General features: G+C 33.6%; 2 protein-coding genes across 3 annotated transcripts in view; one reads left to right on the top strand and one right to left on the bottom strand.

Annotated features, from left to right (window-relative positions):
• The first annotated feature begins 184 nt into the window (after window positions 1–184).
• On the top strand, window positions 185–18,287 carry LOC128988671 (uncharacterized). Of its 2 annotated transcripts, XM_054410184.1 has the most exons (17): window positions 185–387; window positions 1,007–1,225; window positions 3,222–3,344; window positions 3,976–4,139; window positions 4,617–4,799; window positions 5,449–5,540; window positions 6,485–6,702; window positions 7,083–7,302; window positions 7,583–7,730; window positions 8,823–8,928; window positions 12,173–12,427; window positions 13,126–13,270; window positions 14,524–14,675; window positions 14,880–15,059; window positions 15,808–16,151; window positions 17,073–17,161; window positions 18,067–18,287. In XM_054410184.1, exons 2-17 carry the CDS (start codon window positions 1,102–1,104, stop codon window positions 18,167–18,169), a joined length of 2,646 nt encoding a protein of 881 aa, XP_054266159.1. In that variant the 5' UTR covers window positions 185–387; window positions 1,007–1,101; the 3' UTR covers window positions 18,170–18,287. The 2 variants fall into 2 exon arrangements, with proteins under 2 accessions (XP_054266159.1, XP_054266161.1); XM_054410186.1 differs by lacking the exon at window positions 15,808–16,151.
• LOC128989176 (delta and Notch-like epidermal growth factor-related receptor) overlaps window positions 18,065–22,246 on the bottom strand; it is a 39,656-nt gene continuing 35,474 nt past the window's right edge. Inside the window, exon 14 of the mRNA XM_054411047.1 lies at window positions 18,065–22,057. Coding sequence (XP_054267022.1) covers window positions 21,931–22,057 — 127 coding nt within the window. The 3' untranslated portion in view covers window positions 18,065–21,930. The remainder of the gene's footprint in view (window positions 22,058–22,246) is intronic.

Here is a 22,246-nt window from a genome sequence, read left to right as displayed (position 1 = left end):
TATAGTAAACTAATATTGTATTTTTTGGAGTTCCTAATTTTGTCATTCATGACGTTAGTCATGTGATAATTTTAGATTAGCTTCAAATATCGACTGACAACACAACAGATCTTTATCAGAAGTCCACATTTTCTGTAATAAAGATAAGAACAGTCCAAACGGTGTCATAGCACTCACTGAACAATCGAGAACATAGTGTCAAGTTAGAGCACGTAACAAGGTGAAAAAGGTCGGTCCTTGCCTCCTTTGATCCAAAGTATGAATTGGACTTGTAAATAGTTCTGAATCCAACAAACTGCAATGAATTTGGACTGGCCATGTGCTTTGTGTTGTGAGGTTTCTAGAAGAAGACATTATGTCAGTGGGACTATTATTTTGGAATAAAAGGTATGTTTCATTATTACTTACTGGTACTTAAAGAGAAATATTTTATTAAACATTTTTTAAACTGATATTTTTTATATACAGTAAATAGTGTCTGAAGTATTGATCTAATCTCCAAACTAACTTTTGGTATCGAGCTTTGATAAAAGATCAATAGTGTATATGATTAAAACAATCAAAATTGAGTAGTATTTAGATCAATGCAAAGGCAGTTGAAGAAAAAGAATAATTCTTGCTTGGTATTAAGGATACTTTTAACTTATTTCCTTCCCAAAGTGTGATGATCCCACTAGACCATCAACACGCCCAATTTCAACATCTTTCTTGGTTGAGAGTGACAGTAAAATATTCATACTTTGGTGTAGAGAGGTTTAATTTGGTGATTTTGGGGTGGACTTTCCCATTCAGGTAAGGCTGATACCCTAACAAAAATCAATAAAACTCACATTTCTTGCAAAACTAATCCTTACAATATTTAATTCATTAGCCCTGACACAATCTCAACCCAGAGTCCTCCTTATCATCTGCAAAATTTGTAATCAGCAAAACCTCAAATATTCCCTTATCATAAATACATTGTACCACAATGGCGGAGGGATTTACAACCGGTTTATCTTTCCAGTGCAAACTTTGAGCAGAAGATTGAGGCTTCTAGATTATACCTCAACACACTCCTGCTAAACCCTCTACAACACGGAGTATTGTACAGGATTGACAATGGCTGATGAAGAGAAGGAACCAGTTCATCTAAACCGGAGCCGGTTTGAAATTTACTGTGAAAAGTTCAATATTAACCCTAATTTGTTTATGTTGAAAGTCACACTATTCATGATGTATGGAGGTGAGTGCTGTATTTTTGTTAAGAATGTGATTTTGTCCACCGTAAATTAATTATTACTAGGAGCCCATTGCAGCAATTGCTGCCCTTCACCTCCGTTGTAATTTGGCCTTAACCATTCTCTATGCTGTGCACCATTCCTAAAATACTCTCCTTCGTAGTCGTGGTCTTCCCCGTAAGCGATACATTTCAACACTGGATTACCATTGTAATTCTAACTTAAAAACAGAACACTAAAATCATTAAACAAAGAAATACAAAATTTTTACATCAGCTGGTATATTTAAAACAACTTATAGAAACACGTAGCAGTACTTCCATTAAAAATGTCTGGATCTTTGGCGGCTTGTGGGGCACGGGTAGTTTTTGACACTTCTGATATTTTTCCTACCGTCCGTGGACCTTAAGGTTTTAAATGAACCAGTCTCATTTTTATTTGTTCATAGGTTAATATTTAAGTTTTGATTTGTATGGTTTACGCTACATAAATGATTCAAAATCATAGAACTGTTGGAGTTTTGTTTAAAAATATTATTTCACTGTGTACAAAAATAAAATTTCGAATAACATTTTATTGGTATGACTATTTCCATGACCATTTCTTCAAGTTAAAAAAATCTAAACCTAACTTTAAATTTATTTACTTGATTTTGAACAGGTGTCTTGGATTCAAAATTATTGCATGTGAAACAACAATAATTTTAACTGGGATAAATAATTGCCTAGTTGTAACGTGACTTGTCACTATCTTAATAAACTAAAATGTTTAAATCATAGACAGCCCCTATATTGATATGTTGGGAGAAGTATACTTGTTTCTACAAGGATGAAAATGCAACAATTTCCCCTATCTCCATACTGATGCGTTATAGTCGTCCCTAGTTTGTGGTGTTACTGTATAAATTGTACACTTAGAGCGAATGCCCTTGGCTGGTGAGTCCCAGGGGCGTTTGTATGCTTGATAAATTACTGACTCCGTCTGTGAGTCATTTTTAAAGTAATTCTTTATTTAAAGGTGTAAGTTTTGTTTTAGCGCATTTCCCATATAAGGAAAGAGCTATTACCGTAGTACTCATACGTAAGACCTGGACCCGGGACCGATTTACTTTTTCGTTTTGAGGTTCCTAGAGGCCAAAAACACCACCTGTTCAAATTCATATACCGTAACTTACCTATATATATTTGTGTCCGTTAGCACGATAACTCGAGCAAAAATGATCAGATTTTGATGAAATTTGGTATAAACGTGTAAACCAACATTTATTTGAACGAGTTTGCGAACCAGCATGATGGGACTATAGGTCATAGGAACAGGTGTTTATAGGGTTTTTTTTAATAGTTTTTTTTCAACTTTTGACCCTAAAAACATTTATTCACACTAAATTATTAACATGTTACGTCTTTACCCTCCCTGTTGCAGCAAACCTAAGTACTCGTTAAACTAATGCTATTTAAATAGGGAATAAATGTGATAGCCTATTTTTAAGGATATATTTTAATGTCAATCCAATCAGGCAAATGGAAATTTGCTTAATCTGCAGGTTTGCTGCGGCGGGGGTATTTGTTCTTTATGTAGCCAATTAAGGTTAAGAATAATAAAGGATCAGGTGGCCCTATCTTTGCTTGTTGAAATAACAAATTTTTAACTCAAAATATTGTTTAAGGGAAATTTTCAAGATTGTCAAAGCTATTTGATACACAGGTTTTGCACTATACATTTAACTCACCATAAAGGTAATTTTAGCTGATGGATCCAGTCTTCAAGCTGGGTTTTCTTAGGCGTGGAACGCAGGGAGTTGGGTCAGCTTTTCTCTTTTCTCAGGTAATTTAATGTTACTGTTTTCCTAGAAGCAAAACGGACTGCCATGTAAATCGCTTCTCCGTACTTTGCTTCCACGCCTAGAAAATCTAGCTTTCAAACAGTGGCGGTGAAGAGGAAGTAAGACAGTTTTTAATGAGGATGAATTTCACTATCTTCTTACAAAATGTTTTGTTTTAGCCACCGGGTCACTTCTGCCATTCCTAACTATTCACATGCAGAGTATAGGCCTTACAGTGGAGGAGATTGCAATTGTGTACCTGGCTTTGCCCCTCACCACCTTCCTCAGCCCTCCAGTTACTGGTAAGGTAAAACACTTTCAACATTTAAATAATGTATTAAGTACTTTTTGTGAGTCCACACCATTTCAATTTTGTTTTTAATTAATAAAGAGATGGCCAATTGTGTAAGCATTTATTTATCAAATGAGTTGTTGGCAAATGAGTAATTTAGAGGTTCAGATTTTAAAACCATGATGATGGTGATTCTGGTTGAGCAGCAAAACTTATTGTAGAATCATTGTCTTCTGGCGAGGACCGTGTTAAGCTTGACAAAACCCTCAAGCAAATATTTAAAACACTGCGCGTTTAAGCGCACAGCGCTATTTTTAAGCGTTTACACTAACCTTCACTGACGATTTGGCCTTCATGCAGAGTGCCATACCTTATAACCTACAACCACTCCATGCAAACTCAATTGGACTTGCCATCCCTTTGCACATTACTTCAGGCTAGACCTGCAAGTTGCAGCACTACCACTTGCATAAAATCCGTTGGTAAATTGGCAGGATTTGAACCTGGAACCTCAGAGACTGAAGTCCAAAGTTCTACCACTAGACCAGCTGTATCCCCCAGAATCACTTGACATTAGATAGAAGTCATTTAACATTACAGCAAAATATTACATAATGAACTAAATAATATGCCTATTTCAGGTTTCCTTGTAGACAAGTTCGGTCACTACAAGCCGGTAGTCTTGTTCTCATTGGTTCTCAACCTAGTGTTCCATCATTCCCTCATGTTGATTCCTCAAATGGAGATACCTGGGGAAGTTCCTGCAGCATACATCATGAGGGATCCTTCGACAGAGAAAGTTGAGGTAATCCCACTTGATTTCTGATATTTTACTTTCTCCCCCTATAGCCATATCCTTCTAACCTATTCTTTAAAAACCGCAACCTTCTGTCTTGATTACATTGTTCAAGACTTTCTCCATTAGTTCAAATAAATTCTTATTTTCTTATTGTGTGTATGTTACTTGGCACCATAGTGTTTAGCCTTTTTTATACGATGGCCACAACTAGTAAGACTGAAGTTTACTCCAGTTTTGAATTTAAAATAATGTTTCTCTTTAAACTTTTCAACAAACTGTCTAAAGAAGTCCTTAATGGATACAAAACATGAGGACATGTTGTTTGACATTTATTATGTATCTTTAGTAAATGGGCTCAAACTTACCCAAGGATGCAGCAGCTAAACTCCACCCCCTTTAAAAAAAACCTTAATTCTTGGCCATCCTTTGAATAAAAGGGGTCAAACTCAATTTTCAGTGTGGGTATTTATGGTTGCTGTCCAGGTGTGGTGGAGTCCCTGTCCTAGTAGAGAGTGTCCTGATGAAGAACAGCTGTCCTTAGTATTGCACGACTGCGTGGACCACTGTCTCCGCCAGCCTCGTAAGAACATCTCTCACGACGGCGTCTACCAACGCAGCTTCCCCAACATTCCTCCGCGACCTCCCATCGTCTGCTCCAACAAAAACGTAAGCTAAGTATCGTTAGCTACAGGTTTTATAGGGAGTTTAATCATTGACTTTGGAATTCTGAATTGACATCTAATGTATATGGACCAGCTGTTGCCAATTTATACTCAAATAGAATTTAATTGAGAGATAAACTTTCAGAGTGTGCTATTGATAGTACAATAGTTGATGTGGCATAAAAGACACTGTAGTATACAATTAGTTGTCCTTTCAGCTTACCTTGGTAGTCTTTTTCATGGGTATGGGATGACTTATTTTGGTGATATTCGAAGATTTTATATTTTCTGTAGGTCTGTTACAGTAGTGTTATTTTATTAACGAAATTGATAACAACGCAATGCAATCATGTCAAGAAGTCTTCAATATTTAATATTATTTTCTGTTACGAGGGCTATTCGGTAAGTAAATTTGGTATTTGCCTGCAGAAACATCTCAGTCAACATCTAGTCGTGCAAGTAAGTGGTTCGCGTTGTAACTCGTCTAGTTACAGCGGCTGTTTAAATTAGATCACTTTCTGTACAGAATGATGATAAATATACTCTAATAGGAAAATAAATAATTACAAAATATTATTGCTCAATTCATGTAAAGAATAAATTATAGTATTGAAAATATTTGTGTTATCCTTATAAAAGTTATGCATTTACAGCAACCAAACTGCAAACCAGTGCCACCTCATCAAAATGTTGACCTCATGAATTTTACAGTTGTACCTGGAAAAAAGAAGAAAAACAGCACAAGGTAATGTCAAAATAAAAAGTCCTTTCTTGGGTTTTTTTACTAATAATTGTGGTTTTCATAAAATGATATGTTTATATTTGTTTACAAAACGATACTTTACTTACAATTAATTTATTTGACTTATTTACTTACAAAAATGTTGGCTCTTCTAATTCGATGAAATTAGTTTCCCCTAATCACTTTATCATAGTTTTATCAAATATAATATACAAATACCCCCGCCGCAGCAAACCTGCCGTCTAAGCGAATTTCCACTTGCCTGCAATTAATCTATTTATATAACATTAGGTTTAACGTGTACCTAGGTTTTCTGCTAAAAGGAAACTAATAAAGTGTGTTTTTAAGTAAAATAGCTTAGTATAAAATTAACAAATTTTCCAAGTTTGATCAAAATATATCCATAAACAAGCATACTACAACATTTTACAATATTCTCCATAAGAATAACATGGGAATTTTAAATTTACATATTTTTTAGTTTTCTCCGTAACCAATAATCGTACAAAAACACTTTGATATACTGAATTATTTTTTTTAAAAGCTCTTTAAGAAGGTCTAGAGAGAAATTGGGAAATTTTATGTTTTAAGGGTCAAAAATTTGAAAACCCCATTTTTACCCCATAAAACCCCATTCCCATGGTCCGATCTTGCTGGTTCGTCAAGTTTATCCCACCTTACACCTTCAAACCAAATTTCATCAAAATCGGACAAAGATTACTCAAGTTATCGTGTTCATGGACACATATATATATAAATCTATATATATATATATACATATATAAAAATTTGAACGAATGGTGTTTTTGGCCTCTGGGGACATCAAAATGAAAAAGTAAATACAGTAGTTCCCGGGCCTAAGTCTTACCATGCCACCTACGGTAATAGCTACTTCCCTATAGGGAAATTCGCTAAAAGGGGTTAACATCCATCTATTTTAATTTCAGAAAATTCCAATTCGGCAACGGGACCAGATCTGACAGGGCACAGTTTTTATTGCTGAACGATTCAAGCCCGTCTCTCTTTGGTCTTGATACTACCGTTCCTGAAGCCACGGTTTCCTTCCAGACTATCAATTTACCGAAGCAGAATGAAACAATTCAACAAGCAATAAACATCCTGGTCACGATGCATCCAGATCTCGGAGAAGCCATTGAGAACTTGGGTAAATATTAGTTTCGTTAGAATCCATTCAGCTGTTTGTAAAGTCTATGATATTATACGAAATGGTGATTTGATTCTGGTCATTGAAATCACTGTAACAATAATTATCTAGAGCACAAATCCCCTCTCCCTTTAAAAAAATTTAAATCTTGTATAAACATGAATCAGTATTCAAAATAAATGTATTCAAATTTCAAATCAATCATGACTTAAAGTATACTGTTTAAGATATTTGATGGAGTTGATGTCCTCAAAATGATTGCTTTGGCTCAACATCTACAGTTAGCTCAGATTAATTTTAATCGTATACTCCTGAAGATTAAAATTTAGTTATGACCAATCATACAAACATTTTATCAGAATCTTTTTGTTTAACTTTAGGACTATCAAAATTACCAGATGAGGACGAAGATGTGACCAACTTCACGCAGCATTTTAGTAAAGACCTCCTCGTCAAAGCAGGCGTCAATTTTGCAGCTCTGGAGAATGAAGACTTGAGATGTGGTGGTGTCGTGTTGTCGTCAAACCTAACGATTGACGCTACGTACAAAACTCTCAAAGAGCTTGCCGCGGACTGCATGGTGCAGAAGTGTATGTTCAGGTGAGAAGGAAACAGGGAACTTCTGAGTTACAGTAATAGATATTTTACACTGTTATTATAGCTTTAAAACAATTAAGAGATACAAAGTAAAATTATAATTTCAGTGACTTGACACTTTGATTGTTCAACTCACTCCGTAATTCTAACATTCATTGGCTAATGTCCAATTCATACCTCAAACCTACAAAGCTCTCACCTAAAGGATTACCTGCCTAACTTCTACTGTAACTTAGTAAATGTGTCTACAAATTGCCATGATACTGATGTACATTGTTTCCAGAGATGGTGGCCCAGATGTTTGCCCTCCGGACTACAAGGAGTCTGCCCCTCACGTCTTCTGGCTCTACTTCTTCCTGCGATTTGTTGGAACTACAATGTTATCAGCTAGTGTGACAGTGATGGATCCCATCGCTCTCACCATGATCCAGGTCATTTCAATTACATTTACGTTATGACTAAGCCGGTAGCATTTTTACAGAACGATGTAGTAATGTACAGTGTACTTAAACGCTGGGCAAGCAGACCAAACCCAATGTGTTGTGGATGTGCGGCAATTGTACCCATCCCTCCCGCACTAAAGTCCAAGACGCTTTAATACTTTCTTATGAAATGGCGACCATACAATGTAGGTATTTTAAGCCAAGTCGCTGACCACTAGCTTCTAACTAATCTCATGTAGGGACGCTAACCACATTCAATAATCTTATGTCTGGTTGATTCATCAGCTGTTATCTGTACAGTACTGGAATTTGATTCCAGTTGTGGCAGGAGTGTCAAGTTTTTTTCAGTTCAGTTGTACAGTCCGATTCTACAGTCCTTGAAGTGAATATTTTGGGAATTATTTGGCAGAAGAAGTTCATTACTGTACTTAATTACATATTGGTCAATTGAGTCCTGACTGTTTAGCCTTTAATGAATGGCTTGTGGAATGAAGGAAGTCCTTAGTTTTTTTAAAGTGTAAGTTATACTTTACAATATTCCGATAGGCCTACAGCTTCACGCTGGATTTAATATACTAATTCAAATAGTTTTTGTATTCGGTAAACAATGTTTATCCATATATCTGGAAGGGAAATGCTGAGATCCTAAGGCGTGTTATACAGATTGCCGAATGTTGCGCACACCAGTCAGTCGATATTTTTAGAGACCTTCAATGTCCAGAAACACGATAAAATGTCTTAATTCCACTGATCAGCTCCTCCTTAGGAAGATGACTCCCTCTTACTCAATTGCCCGTTTAACCTCAAGAAAATAATTGCAGTCGAATAGCAGATGATCAGTTTTTTTTCCTTTGAGTCGCTGCACTACAAGCATTCATGTGCATATTCTTTTTCAATAATGCGTAAACTTTATATTTAGAGTGCCCAAAAGTTTAGTATTATTTCTGGTAATCAGACATTTTCAGTACAGTAATTCCATACCATTTCCAGTCCCATTACAGTTTGATTATCAGATCAGAATCCATCATTCAACTCTAATAGTGGAAATGCATCAAGTGACGTTTTTTATTCTGCTTTCAGAAATACGGAGGAGAGTTCGGACGAGAGCGCTTGTTCTCCACGTTGGGCATGGCTGTGTTTTCTCCTCTTACTGGTGTCTTAATTGACTTTAAGAGTCGAAAATTAGGTTAGCAGAATATATTTTAAACTATCTAGACAGGTTGATTTGTCTGTATAAAGTTTTTAAACTGGTCAACCTCTTACTGATCGTTACACAGCTTTAAACAGCTGGTTTCGAAGAGCAAAAGTGCTATAAACTGGGTAAAAGCAAAGGTAAAAGTTTAAAATTTTGATTGCTGTTTTAAAGCTACACAAGTAATCTCAAGCATATTATTACTATAGACTTACCAACACAAGTTTCTCATCCCATTGTAAATGTGTTGAAGCTTGTTTTTCGTGTCTAGTTCATGTACGGTGACACTGGGCATTAGTGTCGACAAAATTTTGTTTCTATTGTTTTAGGTTAAATTTCTTGATTTTACCTGTACTGTTTGGTTATACAGGGTGTTCAAAAAAGGTGGGGACTTATTTTACCTATTGATTCCTTGGGCCAAAATAAAGATAAAATCAAATTTTCCCAGAATCGCTTTGTTAACCAGATATCCGCTATTTTGTATTTTTTACATAAACAGATCTTTATAAAACTTGGTATGTATGTTAAGATAAAAGAGACCCATGTTAGAAAAAAATCATCTTGATTCAACTTAAAATTGCAAAATGGTGGCTATTTTGAAATTTTAAGTTGAATCAAAATGATATTTTTCTAACATGGGTCTCTTCTACCTTAACATACATACCAAGTTTTATAAAGATTGGTTGAAAAAGTCCAAAGATAAAAATGTTTATGTAAAAAATACAAAATGGCTGATATCTGCTTAACGAAGCAACTTTGGAAAAAATGTTGTACGTGATTTTCTCTTTATTTTCACCTAATGTATCACTAGGTAAAATATGTCACCACCTTTTTTGAACACCCTGTATAACTAGGGGACGAGTTATTGTTTATGATTGGATAGTCTATTATTTGGTTTAACGAGGTTTTTTTTTAAATGACTGAAATAACTAGGAACAGATTGTAAATAAAACACGACCTCTACAGTGTAACATACAGAACTAACAATAAAATGGGCTTCAGCTGTTCCATTAGGATGAGATATCTACTAAAGGAGTATGTTTTATCTATGCTATTACATTATTGTTAGTTCCTGTATGGTTTGATATATTCAAGCTAAACAGCTCTGGTCCATTTAGATGGGATGTCTACTTACTTAACTATCCAAAAGCTTAGACCACGAATACTTGAAAAGAACTGGTTTGGACCATAAACATAAACAAATTATGTTTTTGGCCTGAAAATAAACATTATTTACCATTGCTTAAACGGAACTGCCAAAACATATGTTAATGCTTAGTATAGGGTCGGGCCAACAACGCCATTTGATTATGTTTATGATCCATAGGCTACCGGGTTTTATCCTAGTATTAGTGGCTTAGACTATTGATAGAACTATACATTTCATCCCCATGTTAAAATTGTCGCCAGTTTCTTAATCAAAATGTACTTAGTTATTCTGAGCAATTGGCAGATTGCGTATGTGAGTGAAAATTTAAAAACGTACGTTTTCAGGAAAAGCACTTTGCAAATTTTTTTCCCCTTTTTTCAAAAATTTTATTATTTTTTTTATTTCATTAACATTTGAAGTTTCATAAAATGTCCATGGTAACGCAATATCTTTGGTAGTTTTCTTTTTAAAGAGCATCTTTCGTAGAAAAACACAAAATCCTGTCACGACCATAACGGACGTTTAAATGAATATTAAAAATAGTTAATATTATTTTTATAACTATGTTTTGCTATAAACTAATTTACTTTTATGACCATTATACAATAAAAAGGTCACTGAGCTTTTGGTATATTTGGTCTTTCTAGAAAAAAATAAAAAAAACTAAAAAAATAGAAAAAAGCCAATAAATCTTTTTAAGTTTGTATAACTCCGAAAAAACTTACCTGAGACCCAAAAAATCGTTATGTTTGTATAGAGGTGTGCTTCTTTTGTGTATAAAACATTGAAATATGACGATATTTTAATTTTTGAAATTTTTATGATAGAAATCATAAACGTGATGGTCAGGGACAAGCGGTACGGTCGTGAATTCTCTGGAATAATCAAAATCTTTCTAAACAATCCTTCAATTAGACTGTTAGTTATAATAAAACTATGTGTTTCAATTGAACTTAACTGTTCAATTTACAATTATATTAAAGTTATTGTCACGACCAAACACACTATAATCCATAAGGCTGGATTGGTCGTGAAAAAAACCGCGATGGTCGTGAAACTTTGGTCGTGAAATTACGTGTTATTTGGCTCTGTTCTGGCGGTAGCCCTGCACCTCATGTTCGAGGATACAAAGTGGACTTCTAGGTTAATCTAGCAATTGAAATGTCTTATAAACAAAAATTAACACCATGTCTACTTCATCGAATGACTACGTACGGTCATGGACACACCAAAAATACAAAAAACACAATCTTTCCTTTATTAATCTTGTAATTCCTCCTTTCAACTCAAAACGACCGGCACTACAATCCTGACGTACACCCCGAACTAGTCTATAAAACCAACTGACTCCATCGACGCCAGGCTTGCCACTGTCGTGCTCCAAAGTTGAAAATTTTTCCCAAATGGTCGTGACGCCAAATCGAGGGACAGACTTATTTTGTCATGGTAGTCAGTCTGCAATGACAATAAAATTATAATATGCTCCTTTTTTGTAAGTTTAATAACCATTGATGACATAAACATATGGCTTTATATATTTCGGCATGAATTATTAGTCTAAAAACAGCGTGAAAGTTGGAAAATGTACCCTAGGGACACGTCATGGTCGTGAATTTCGAGACTTTAAAAATACGAAAAAAATACCTAGATCCTATTTAAAACCAAATAAATGTGTGTAACATGTTGCCCCCGTCCCAAAAAATATTAAAACACATAATAATAAACTATAACTCCAGTATCTACGAAGTAAAAGGCCAGGGACATGAAAACGTACGTTTTTAAATTTTCACTCATGTATAAACTACTAATTTCTGTTGTATATGCAGACTTTTTAGCACTGACTTATTGTTAAGCTATAGCATGTTTTATGTCATGTAAATTATCTCAGTAACAAAAAATAAGGTACACAACATTATTTTAGACAATAGTGCACACTGTGCCTGACTCACAAAACTACCTTCTTTTTTAATAAAAAAATTGGCGACAGCTGGTCCATATAGATGGGATGTCTTCTTAGTTTCCAAAAATAGTACAAGGTCAAGTATTTTTAAAGGTTATTTTACTACTTGTGTTTCCCGCTCTGTCCAGGCTACACAGACTACTCGGCCGCATTCTACACCTACGACACCCTTCTTATCATCTCCACAATCTCGCTACTGCTGATGCCTATAGGAGCCAAGGTCCCAGCTGACAACATCATGAGAGACTTGATCAGGCTCTTCAGACTGCCTCACGTTATCATGTTCATCTTCTTCTTATTCCTCCTCGGAAACTGCTGGGGGTTCATTGAATCGTATTTGTTTCTTTACTTAAAGGAACTTGGTGCTCCGAATTATCTGTTGGGTAAGTGTCGGGTGTTTGAAGAAACGGTTTGTACGCAGTTTAATTTTGAATAAAGCAGTTTAATAAACTGAGGGAAAAGATTACTAGACACTCAGGTGGCGAGTAATGTGACGGACCGTAAAGAATGCTCACTTTATCAGTCGGAAAATTAAATATTGTAAACAATATAACTTATTAAGCCCTTAAATTGTATTCAGCAACCAATTTCCCAGGGAAGCTGGACAATTGGTGCCAATTTTAGGTTGTACATGGACATGCTTCTAAAAATATTTGTATTTAAATACATAAAATATTCAGAAACAAGAACATAAACTTTTTTTCGATCAGCTGATTCTGTAAGTAAAATAAAAGTCTAGACTTCAGCAGGTAGTTACACCATTGTTGATTATATTTATATATTATATGAGTTCTCAAATACTATCATAAGGATTTTGTCAATTGTTACAATTTTTAATGGATATGTATTGTATCTTACAGAATTAAAACTTACAACTTTGGTATCAACTACTACAATATGCATAACAAAACATTCTTAACATACATAACAACTCAACCATTTCGGGAGCTCATAAGCTCACATTTTACATGAAAAACCTTTCATAACTTAACTTTTAAAAAATATAGGAAATAAGATTCTTTTAAATTCTATGATAATAGGGGAGTTATCATTTCCTTATTGTTTATATTTTCCTATACAGGTATCACAGTCACTGTGGGGACATTAAGCAGTATTCCTTTCCTCTATGGGGCTGAAAGAATAACAAAGAAAATTGGTCATGTCAACATAATTGTGATTGCATTTTTTGCTCACGCTGCTCGACTGATGGGCTATTCTTTCATAGAGTAAGTATTGTTTCTTGAAAAAAAAATGTAAAATTCTAAAATAGGTAACATGAATACTAAAACAGACACGCTATCATACTAATACTTAATATTATAAATGTGAAAGTTTGTGTGTTTGTTTTTTTTGTTTCAATCAAGTTCAATATTGCATTAGCTTCCTTGCCGGATTGGGCTGAAATTAGGCATGATGATAGCTCACATTCTCGATTAATGTGTAGGCATATTGTTACCTCAAAAATCCTTTTAGACTTCACCCCAGTGGCTCTGTAGTTACCCATGTTTACCTCATGAGTATCTAAATATATAAAAGGCAAAGCCCTCACTGACTCACTGACTGACTCACTCACTCACTCATCACTAATTCTCCCACTTCCCATTTACCTAGGAGGCTGAAATTCGGTACACCGATTCTTTGGGCATTAAATAGGAAAACTAAGTAGTTTTTATTCTAATCGGGCTTTCGGGCTCCGCCCCAGTGGCTCTGGAGTTTCCCATGTTAACCTTATGGTTTTTCTTATTTAAAAGGAATTAATGAATCTTAACAGCTGTTTCAATTAAACAAGTTGGTTCTGTTCTATGATGTTCAATAGCATTAAAGTTACAAGGATTACCAACAGGGTGCAGCACTATTATTTTTTTATTTTTATTTTTGACAACAGCTACTTTGCAATCAAGACGTCAGTGAGCGTAGCGAACGAACTTCAACCTGGAGGCGAGTTAGCGTAGCGAACAAGCTAACCTGAAGGCAAGTGAGCGCAGCGAACGAACTTCAACCAGGACATGATTGAGCCATGCGAACGAGCTTACATATGAAGTTAAACGGGGCAAAGCCCGCGGGTACAGCTAGTTCTTCATATTTAAAAGGAATTAAAGAATGTTGTCAGCTGTTTCAACTAAACAGTTGATTCTAAAACAGACACGGTATGGATCATAATACAAATAATGTTACTGATGGCCCAAAAGTAAATATTATTTAATATTGCGTAAATGGAACTGTCCAAACCATATGTAACAGTCTTGTAACTTACAGCTTTTTGTTAGATAGAATCGTTAATTGATAGCCCAGTGTCAAATGACATCTGATTCCAGAATCGATTTTGCTCTAGACCAAACCAGCAACCTTCAGATTTGAAGACGAGCACTGAAACGTTGTCTGAATTATTCTGTGTTATTGTTTAATAAATTAAATGTCGACTATGTCTATTGAGCTGTGGTTTTTAAGACCAATACATTATTCTTATTTTGGTTTTCAGGAGTGCTTGGTGGTGTTTTCCTTTTGAGGCCATCGAAGCTCTCTCGGTGCACCTCATGTGGGTTGCTGCTGCAACATATTGTGCAATCATTGCACCAAAAACACTACTCGCAACTCTCATTGGAGTTTTGGGAATGTCTCACTTCAGTTTAGGCAAGTTTACTGTTTGATTTTAAAGTAAATTAAAAAAAATTGACTTAACAAACTGGTTTGAAATTGTAAACTTCTAACACCTTTTCCTGCTCAAAACCAGCCTGAATCATAGTGTAGATCAGTATATCAATATATTCAAACTCACAATGGCTTTATTTGACAACAAGGAGTAATTCTGGAATGTTTTTCTTTGTTTCACAATAGGACGAGGAAGTGGTAGTTTTGTCGGAGGTCTACTGATCGGAACCTACGGAACCAGAGAAGCTTTCCAGATCATGGGACTGTTGGGAACCATCAGTGGCGTCGTGTACGGAATGCTGCACTTCTTCTGGCTTCACAAGTACAATGAGACACACACGAGTAAAAGCATTGAGGAACCTTCAGGTAAAATCTTATCAAATCTTACAAACAGCTTTGCCGGATTTAGACATTCATTCATATTTTGTTCATTCAAAGTTTTCATATTGGGATTTGTTTGAATTTTTTTTTTGAAAACCACTTGTAAACATCAACAATCTTGATTTGACGCTTCTTTCAAAAAAATTTGAAGTACGGAAGTACCAGAACTGGGCTTTGCTCAGTGCCACCTCTAAGCTGATTTAAGATCACCCCGCTTTCTAAGAATACCAAATACTAAGACTAAGAGTAGAAATATACAACCAATGGCCCCTGAAACAAATTTTGTTAAGAGAAACATGAGTTAGTAGAAACTCTGTCTATTGAATGAAACTACTTATACTTTTTAAAAGAAACTAAAAACACTCAGCGTTCCCGGTACATCAACAACAGAAAATATCTCGAGCAAACCGTTGCTGTTGCTGTTTCATTTCTGCTAAAACGCCCTAACATATTTTATAATATTCTCCAAGTTTTAGTGTGAATTACAAAAAATATTGACAACTACATTTCATGCAGCTACATCATATTCATCTTGTTTGGTTTGCATGTCATACCTTTCATTCTTAAGATTCCTTTTCTCTTACAATAGAACAGTAGAGAAAAATCAAACCAAAGTGTATAAATAAATTATTCTGAAAAACATCCTTTAAATACTTTCAAAACCAAGTGACATCTTACTAACTACTAACACCCTACACATTAAGTCACACGCAAGAAAGAAATGGTATTTCAGATCACGGAGAGGGTGAACGGCTCAATCAAGATGACGATTTTGAAGAAACGTTAAAAGAAAAGATGAGGAGTGCGGAAAGATTGAGTTTGATGATAAGATTCAACCATAGAGGATCCTTGACGTCATTGGACAGAGGTTCGCGCCTAGACCTCTACCGGACTAACAGTAGTAGACGCAACAGTACTACGATAGAGCTCACGCGAGCTCGTACTAGAGCAAACAGCAGTCCCAAGATTGACTTGCTCAAGTCTTCGATAGAGCTCGGTCATATCCACAAGAGCTCCAATCCTCAGCTTAACAGTAAACCTCCAGCCCCAGCACCTTTGCAAAGGCATACTACCAAGGTATGCTTGCTGTACATCTGAACACACTCTGTCAATTTAGTTACTGAGAAATATATTTTATTGCCAATACTCTCCAGTGATTTTCACCTGGTTTCTATTGACAAACATAAAAACAATTAATTATAATAAGGAGTGAAGAAGTTAAAAATTTGAAATAATGTTGATTTTTACCAAACAAATGTGTAGAGGTTGAAAAGTGTATAGTTAATTAACAGTAGGTTGGTTATGTAATCTAACTCACTAAAGATATACAGAATTGCAAAGATGTTTTAGCACCTTTAGAATATTCATTAAACCTACGAGCTTAAGAAGCTTTGCATGAAATTCTCATCGTCTTAAATACTGCCTGAACACTCCTGCATTGGGTTGTAGCATATCCATAGAGCTAAGTTGCATGACCATAATTTATTTTGAAAAAATAAAATCACTGTACAAAGTATTTTAAAGAGACAAAACAGATTACAGTAGAGAAATTAGATAAAATATCACCCATGACACAGAAACTAGTTTTATTATTTGCCTACTTAAAATTATGTTTCAATCAACATACTTTTTACAATCATAAAATGTAATTGACAAGTCTAATAAGGAAAGCAGATTCCCTAATAACTTCATAAATATTTCTAAAATTAATTGGTAGACTGTTTAGTGATGTTTATTCAGGATGGTATTTTCCTTCATCTGTTGAACGTTATTGACTTAAACTTCGTATGGCACATAAAAATCAATATCTTGCTAAAACACTAGTGCATTTCTTGAAAGACTTCTTTTTACAGGGGATTTCCCCTTCAATATGTTTATCTACATATTTCACTATATTTAACTAAAATCAGGAAAAGTCCCAATACTAATTTATTTTTTACACAATGGATATCTTCTAAATATAATTAATGAATGTGGGAATCTAATTATTGTTACTAGGTAAACAACGAAACCGTTGCATTAACGTCTCCTCAGTCAAACCGAAAAAGCAGCAAGAACACGCCGATCGAGGAGTACCGAAACCGTAGGTAAGTCATTGTACGTCTTAAATGTTCAATCAATAGACCAATATAAAATGGTATATATATTTTATAAGTAGAATAATTATTATATTTACCTTGTTTGTTGTCTAATTTATGACCGATTAACTTTTTTGTTTTGATGTCCCCAGATGCCAAAACAGCATCCGTTTAAATTCATATAAGTATTTTTATGTGTCCGTTAGAACAATAACTCAAGTAAAAATTATCAAAATTTTGATGAAATTCGGTTCTAACATGTAAAGATACGTTTATTCAAACGAATTCGCGAACCAATATGATTGGACTATGGCAACGCAGTTATATGGTATAAAAATTTGTGTTTCTCATTTTTGACCCTCAAAACATGGAATTTCACAATTTCTCTCCAAACCATTTTGTAGAGCTTTACAAAATATATTGTGTACCTGAATTGTTTTTGTACAGTTATTGGTTGTAGAGAAAATTTACAAAAATATAAATTTAAAATTTGTATTCTGATCTTATGGGAATTAGTAACCTGTTGTAGTTTGCTTGTTGGTGGATATTTTGATTAAAGTCAAAATGGAAATTCGCTTAGTCTGCAGGATTGCCGTAGTGGGTGTATTATTGTTATAGATGATCATGTAACTGTAAACTTATGAATTAATTTCACCAAATCAAAAATTACTTTGTTGTCTCCTGAAAGTAAACAAGCATTTTTTGTATATTAATAGGCCTATTGGTACAAATTGATATGTCTCTCACACAAATTGTATATCAAGCGAAAACTCCTAACAAATCAGTCTAACAAGTCTAAATATGTTGTGAATAAAACATTAGAAAACAGATTTTGAAAACTGAAAAAAACATATTATTATTTGTTTTTATTACTTTAAATGGCTGATATATTAACTTATTATTGTGTGTTTTAGTGATTCAATACCAGAAGAAGAGGAAGCTATAAATGAACTGCACAATAAACTGAAAGTAGTTGAGGACATTGATGTACCTGATAATATGGATAATAAACATTGACATTAGGTTTTATAAGTATTGAAGATTTAGCAAGGGAATTTAGTAATGTTTTATACTATGACTATGAGCGGTAGGATTGTGTAAATAATGTAATATTATAAATTATTCTTTTACCTACTGCAGTTTTTCTCTCACATGTTGATCTCATCTACAAAAGGACATAGTAGAGCCAAAATATGTTTTTCTGAAGTTAAAGGGGGTCTTTCGCTTAGTTTTTCTAACAGTAACTGCAACGTCAGCTATATTTTCTGTGAATCTTTTTAATCCTGAATTCTTGAAATAAAAACTTCCACACTACTGTTTTAAAGTAATTTATTTTCTTTTAATTTGAATTGAGTTTCCGTAAAGCAAAGTGATATCAAACTGATAGAAATACATGAACAGTGATCACAATAATTGACAAAAGCTTAGCTAAATAATTAAAATTATTACACTGATATTTAACACTGGGATGCACAGTTTTAACAGACAACAGTATACAAATTTTCAACTACGTCTATTTGAGCAGCATTAGAAATATAAATAATTGTTTGAAACAAACTTTAACTGACTTTTATTATAAGGTTTCAAAATTATGTAAGTACAAATAATGTTTTCGTATTTTTGTGTATGAAGCAAAAAATCATACACAGTGCAATAATACAAGAAATTTAGTGTAGTTTAAACTGGCATTTTACAAAAACAAAGGAAATCCTTATAAGCAGGGTACAATAACAATTGAACAGTTGAAACATAATGAATTTTTAAATATCTACTTTACTTTTTATTTTAAAATCTAACAATTCACTAATAAATTCTTATTACCTAATATAGTATTATGGCCTAAAGTAAGGTAAGTATTTATGCCCAACTTGAGCAAAACAAGAATACCAATATGAAAAAATAAAAGTTTAACATGACTTTATATTATTTGTGCTGTTTAGCTAGAAATTACATAAATGACACAATGTCATTTATTTATGTTCAAGTTTATATTGTGTGAAGTGTTTATTAACTGCCATAAATAAATATGAAATATATTATGTTATGTAGAATAGTCGAGATAATTTTATAAAACAAGTAGTAAAATACAAGTACAATAAGCACCTTATTTACTCTGCAGAAATATTTATGAGCGCATTATTCATGCATTAATAATTAATTGGTGTTATAAAAATTTAATAAAACTATAAATATTTTTAAAAAATACTTAAATAGTAAAACGGTGTTCTAAATAACAAATATTGCTTTAATACTAGTGTTTTCTCTTATAATCATTATTTATATACAGGATCATTAATTATAACTATAATTAATTAGATCCCCTGTATGGTTAATCAGCAATCCAATTCATCTTGTAAGGAAATAATAATATTTTTTTCTGCTATACCAATATGATGTGAATAGTTTATATAATTTGTGGCATAGCAGGGGGCATCACCAAAGATTTCTTTCAATGTAACATTACAATGGCATCGTCAATTTAATTTGTACTCTTTAACAATATAATTCCAAGCTCTAAAAGAAAGTGATGGGAGTGAACAAATTAAAATTAATGTGGATACAAATAATTATTGGTTAATTAATTTTTTTATAATTGCTTTGAAGAAAATTTAATGTGCATATTCAATTCCTTCTATTTTGTTGGTTTACGTTGCTCCTAGTTACCTAGCTGTTTTTACATCATGGTTTAAACAAGATAAATTGTATATTTCAACTAAATCTGTATCCCACTTGTACTACTAGGCATTGTGTACCGTAGTTTAGATGTTCTAGGATATTTATTTACTCATCGTTTGAAAGCAAATGATTTGGAATATAATACTTCAATGCAATTTATACATTTTTGAAAATAAAACCAATTCCAAAAAGTTTAAAACAAAAATATTTTGAGTGAGATATTAAATTATTGTCATTAGAGGCTCAGAGGCAAAACAGTCGGCTAGATCTTTGATTTCTTTCACAACTAAAAATACAATGACTATAGGCTCAACCTCCTAGTAAACAAAAACTGTGTCAAGTTGAAAAAAACTAAAGCTTTTATAACTTAAAATTATAACATCAACATATAATAACATTCAGTTTGTTAACAACAATATAAAATGTTAGGCCATTTATATATAGACATCAATAATAGAACACACATTGTCAATGTTTAACTTCAAATTATATACTTTTCTTTGTCGAAATCGTACGTATAACTGTGTAGGAGCATTAGCGAGGTTTTATTATCTCAAAGTATATACACCGGTTTAAAAATTCCGTCATAACCTCATATACAATTTATGAATATATTTACAAAAACATATATTTAGTAATTTAAAAGTACACTATTGCATAATTTAAAAAAAAATAAACGTGTGGGGATGGTGGGAAATGGTATAAATTGGGTAGAAATACTATTTTAAATCACAACCTTTAACCTTGTAGATAATATTATGTGAGAAGAAAACGATAAAGAGTCCATTGCAAAGTAATACAATTTTACATACACCTGGAACTCAACAATAAAAACTCAAATGACTCACTATCCTATTGGCCATTTTTGAGTAATTGAGTTTTTTTTTTATACATTAAAATACATCACCATTTTTGCCTAAGTTTTTGATAGAGTCTTTTTACCATCCCATGCAGTTTTGTAGGAAATGCGCCATTTTTGCAACTCTGTGAAACGTGCATAGGTTCATATAACTTGCTCAATAGCTTGTACACTCAGTGGTACTGTCTTGGGCTGAAATGTCAGACGTTGCTGGTTCAAGACCAATACTTTATCCCTGCGATTACCGCTACATTGCCCAACCGACTTATACCATAACAGTACTGAACTATCTTAAGTCCACCACACAGACCAACAGATTCATTGTTCAGGTTAAAATAAGAAAACGAAATTGATTTTAATATTGTACAGTTCTGGAAGTTTAAATAAATTTGTAACTGCTTTAGAAAACTGAACAAACAAGATTTTCTGAATTAAAAAATACAAAAACATTTAATGTTTTAATTGTAAAAATAATTAAGTAATGGTCTCTTAATAGTAATGGAAAGATACAATTAGTATTAAATGTAATAAATATAAATATAACAAACAATAACAAAGGGTTTCCTACTTTCAAATGATCTCAAGTTGTTTAATTTCAATTTAAAATCTTCTCCCTCTTATTAGGAAGTATGCTGCAAAGTTAGCACCAGTTTTTTGTATCACTGAAATGATTGTAAGATTGTACTGTCAACAAACACCAATTTGTTTTTCACGATTGTTCTTGCATAATAGCAGAAAAGTCATCCAATAGATTTCATAATGCGGAAATATAAAATGTCTAAATTTGCGAATATTTCTATAAGTGTTATCAGTTAGTTGTTATTTATGTTATTATTCAAAGTAATCAAATCTACCTTATAAAACAATGATCACTACACTCCAAAGAGATATTTTTTCATGTTTCAATTATTATAATTACGCTTAAACGTTTCATTATATTGCATAGCATCAATCGTACATTTGACAATTAAAAAAAACGTTATTCAAAGAGCCAAGAAAACTCATTACGAAAACAATTTTTAATTGTTCTCAACGCTAAAAAACCATTTCCAACCCCTTAAAAATTGTCATAACAATTGTTGAAATTGAACAATCAATGTCCAATCACAGAGACTGCTGGGTGTATTTCAGAATTGAATAGTCAAAATAAACCCTTAAAAGCAACCTCAAACCTCATTGCGAGGTGAGGTATCTAAGCAGGTCTGCTGCTTGCGGGGTGGACCTTTGGTGACATGACAGACGGCTACTGTATGAGAGGAGAACTCTGGCTGTCACTGAAGTCCAGGGCGTAGTACATATCAGAACTGTCCAGATGAGGGTACGACCGAGCCGCTGCCAGAGGCTGCATATGCTCCTTGTCTACCTCCAGCCTAAACATAGATGTGTACGTAATGTAACATGTAACTCATCTTAAAATAACATCTGCTGAATCAAACCACTGTCTCCTAATGACTGCACGATTTTCTATCTTCTTAAACAATTATCCCAACATTACATTAAAGGAAGTACCTATTTCAGCTTTAAACTATGATTCTTACACCCTGTCCTAAGGTAAGCTG

The sequence above is a fragment of the Macrosteles quadrilineatus genome, unplaced genomic scaffold (genome assembly GCF_028750875.1).
Source record: "Macrosteles quadrilineatus isolate MER2022 unplaced genomic scaffold, UCM_ALF_1.0 Scaffold_3__2_contigs__length_128488019, whole genome shotgun sequence".
Taxonomy (NCBI): domain Eukaryota; kingdom Metazoa; phylum Arthropoda; class Insecta; order Hemiptera; family Cicadellidae; genus Macrosteles; species Macrosteles quadrilineatus.
The sequence above is the reverse complement of the archived record's forward strand: the minus strand, read 5'-3'. Positions and strand labels throughout refer to the sequence as shown.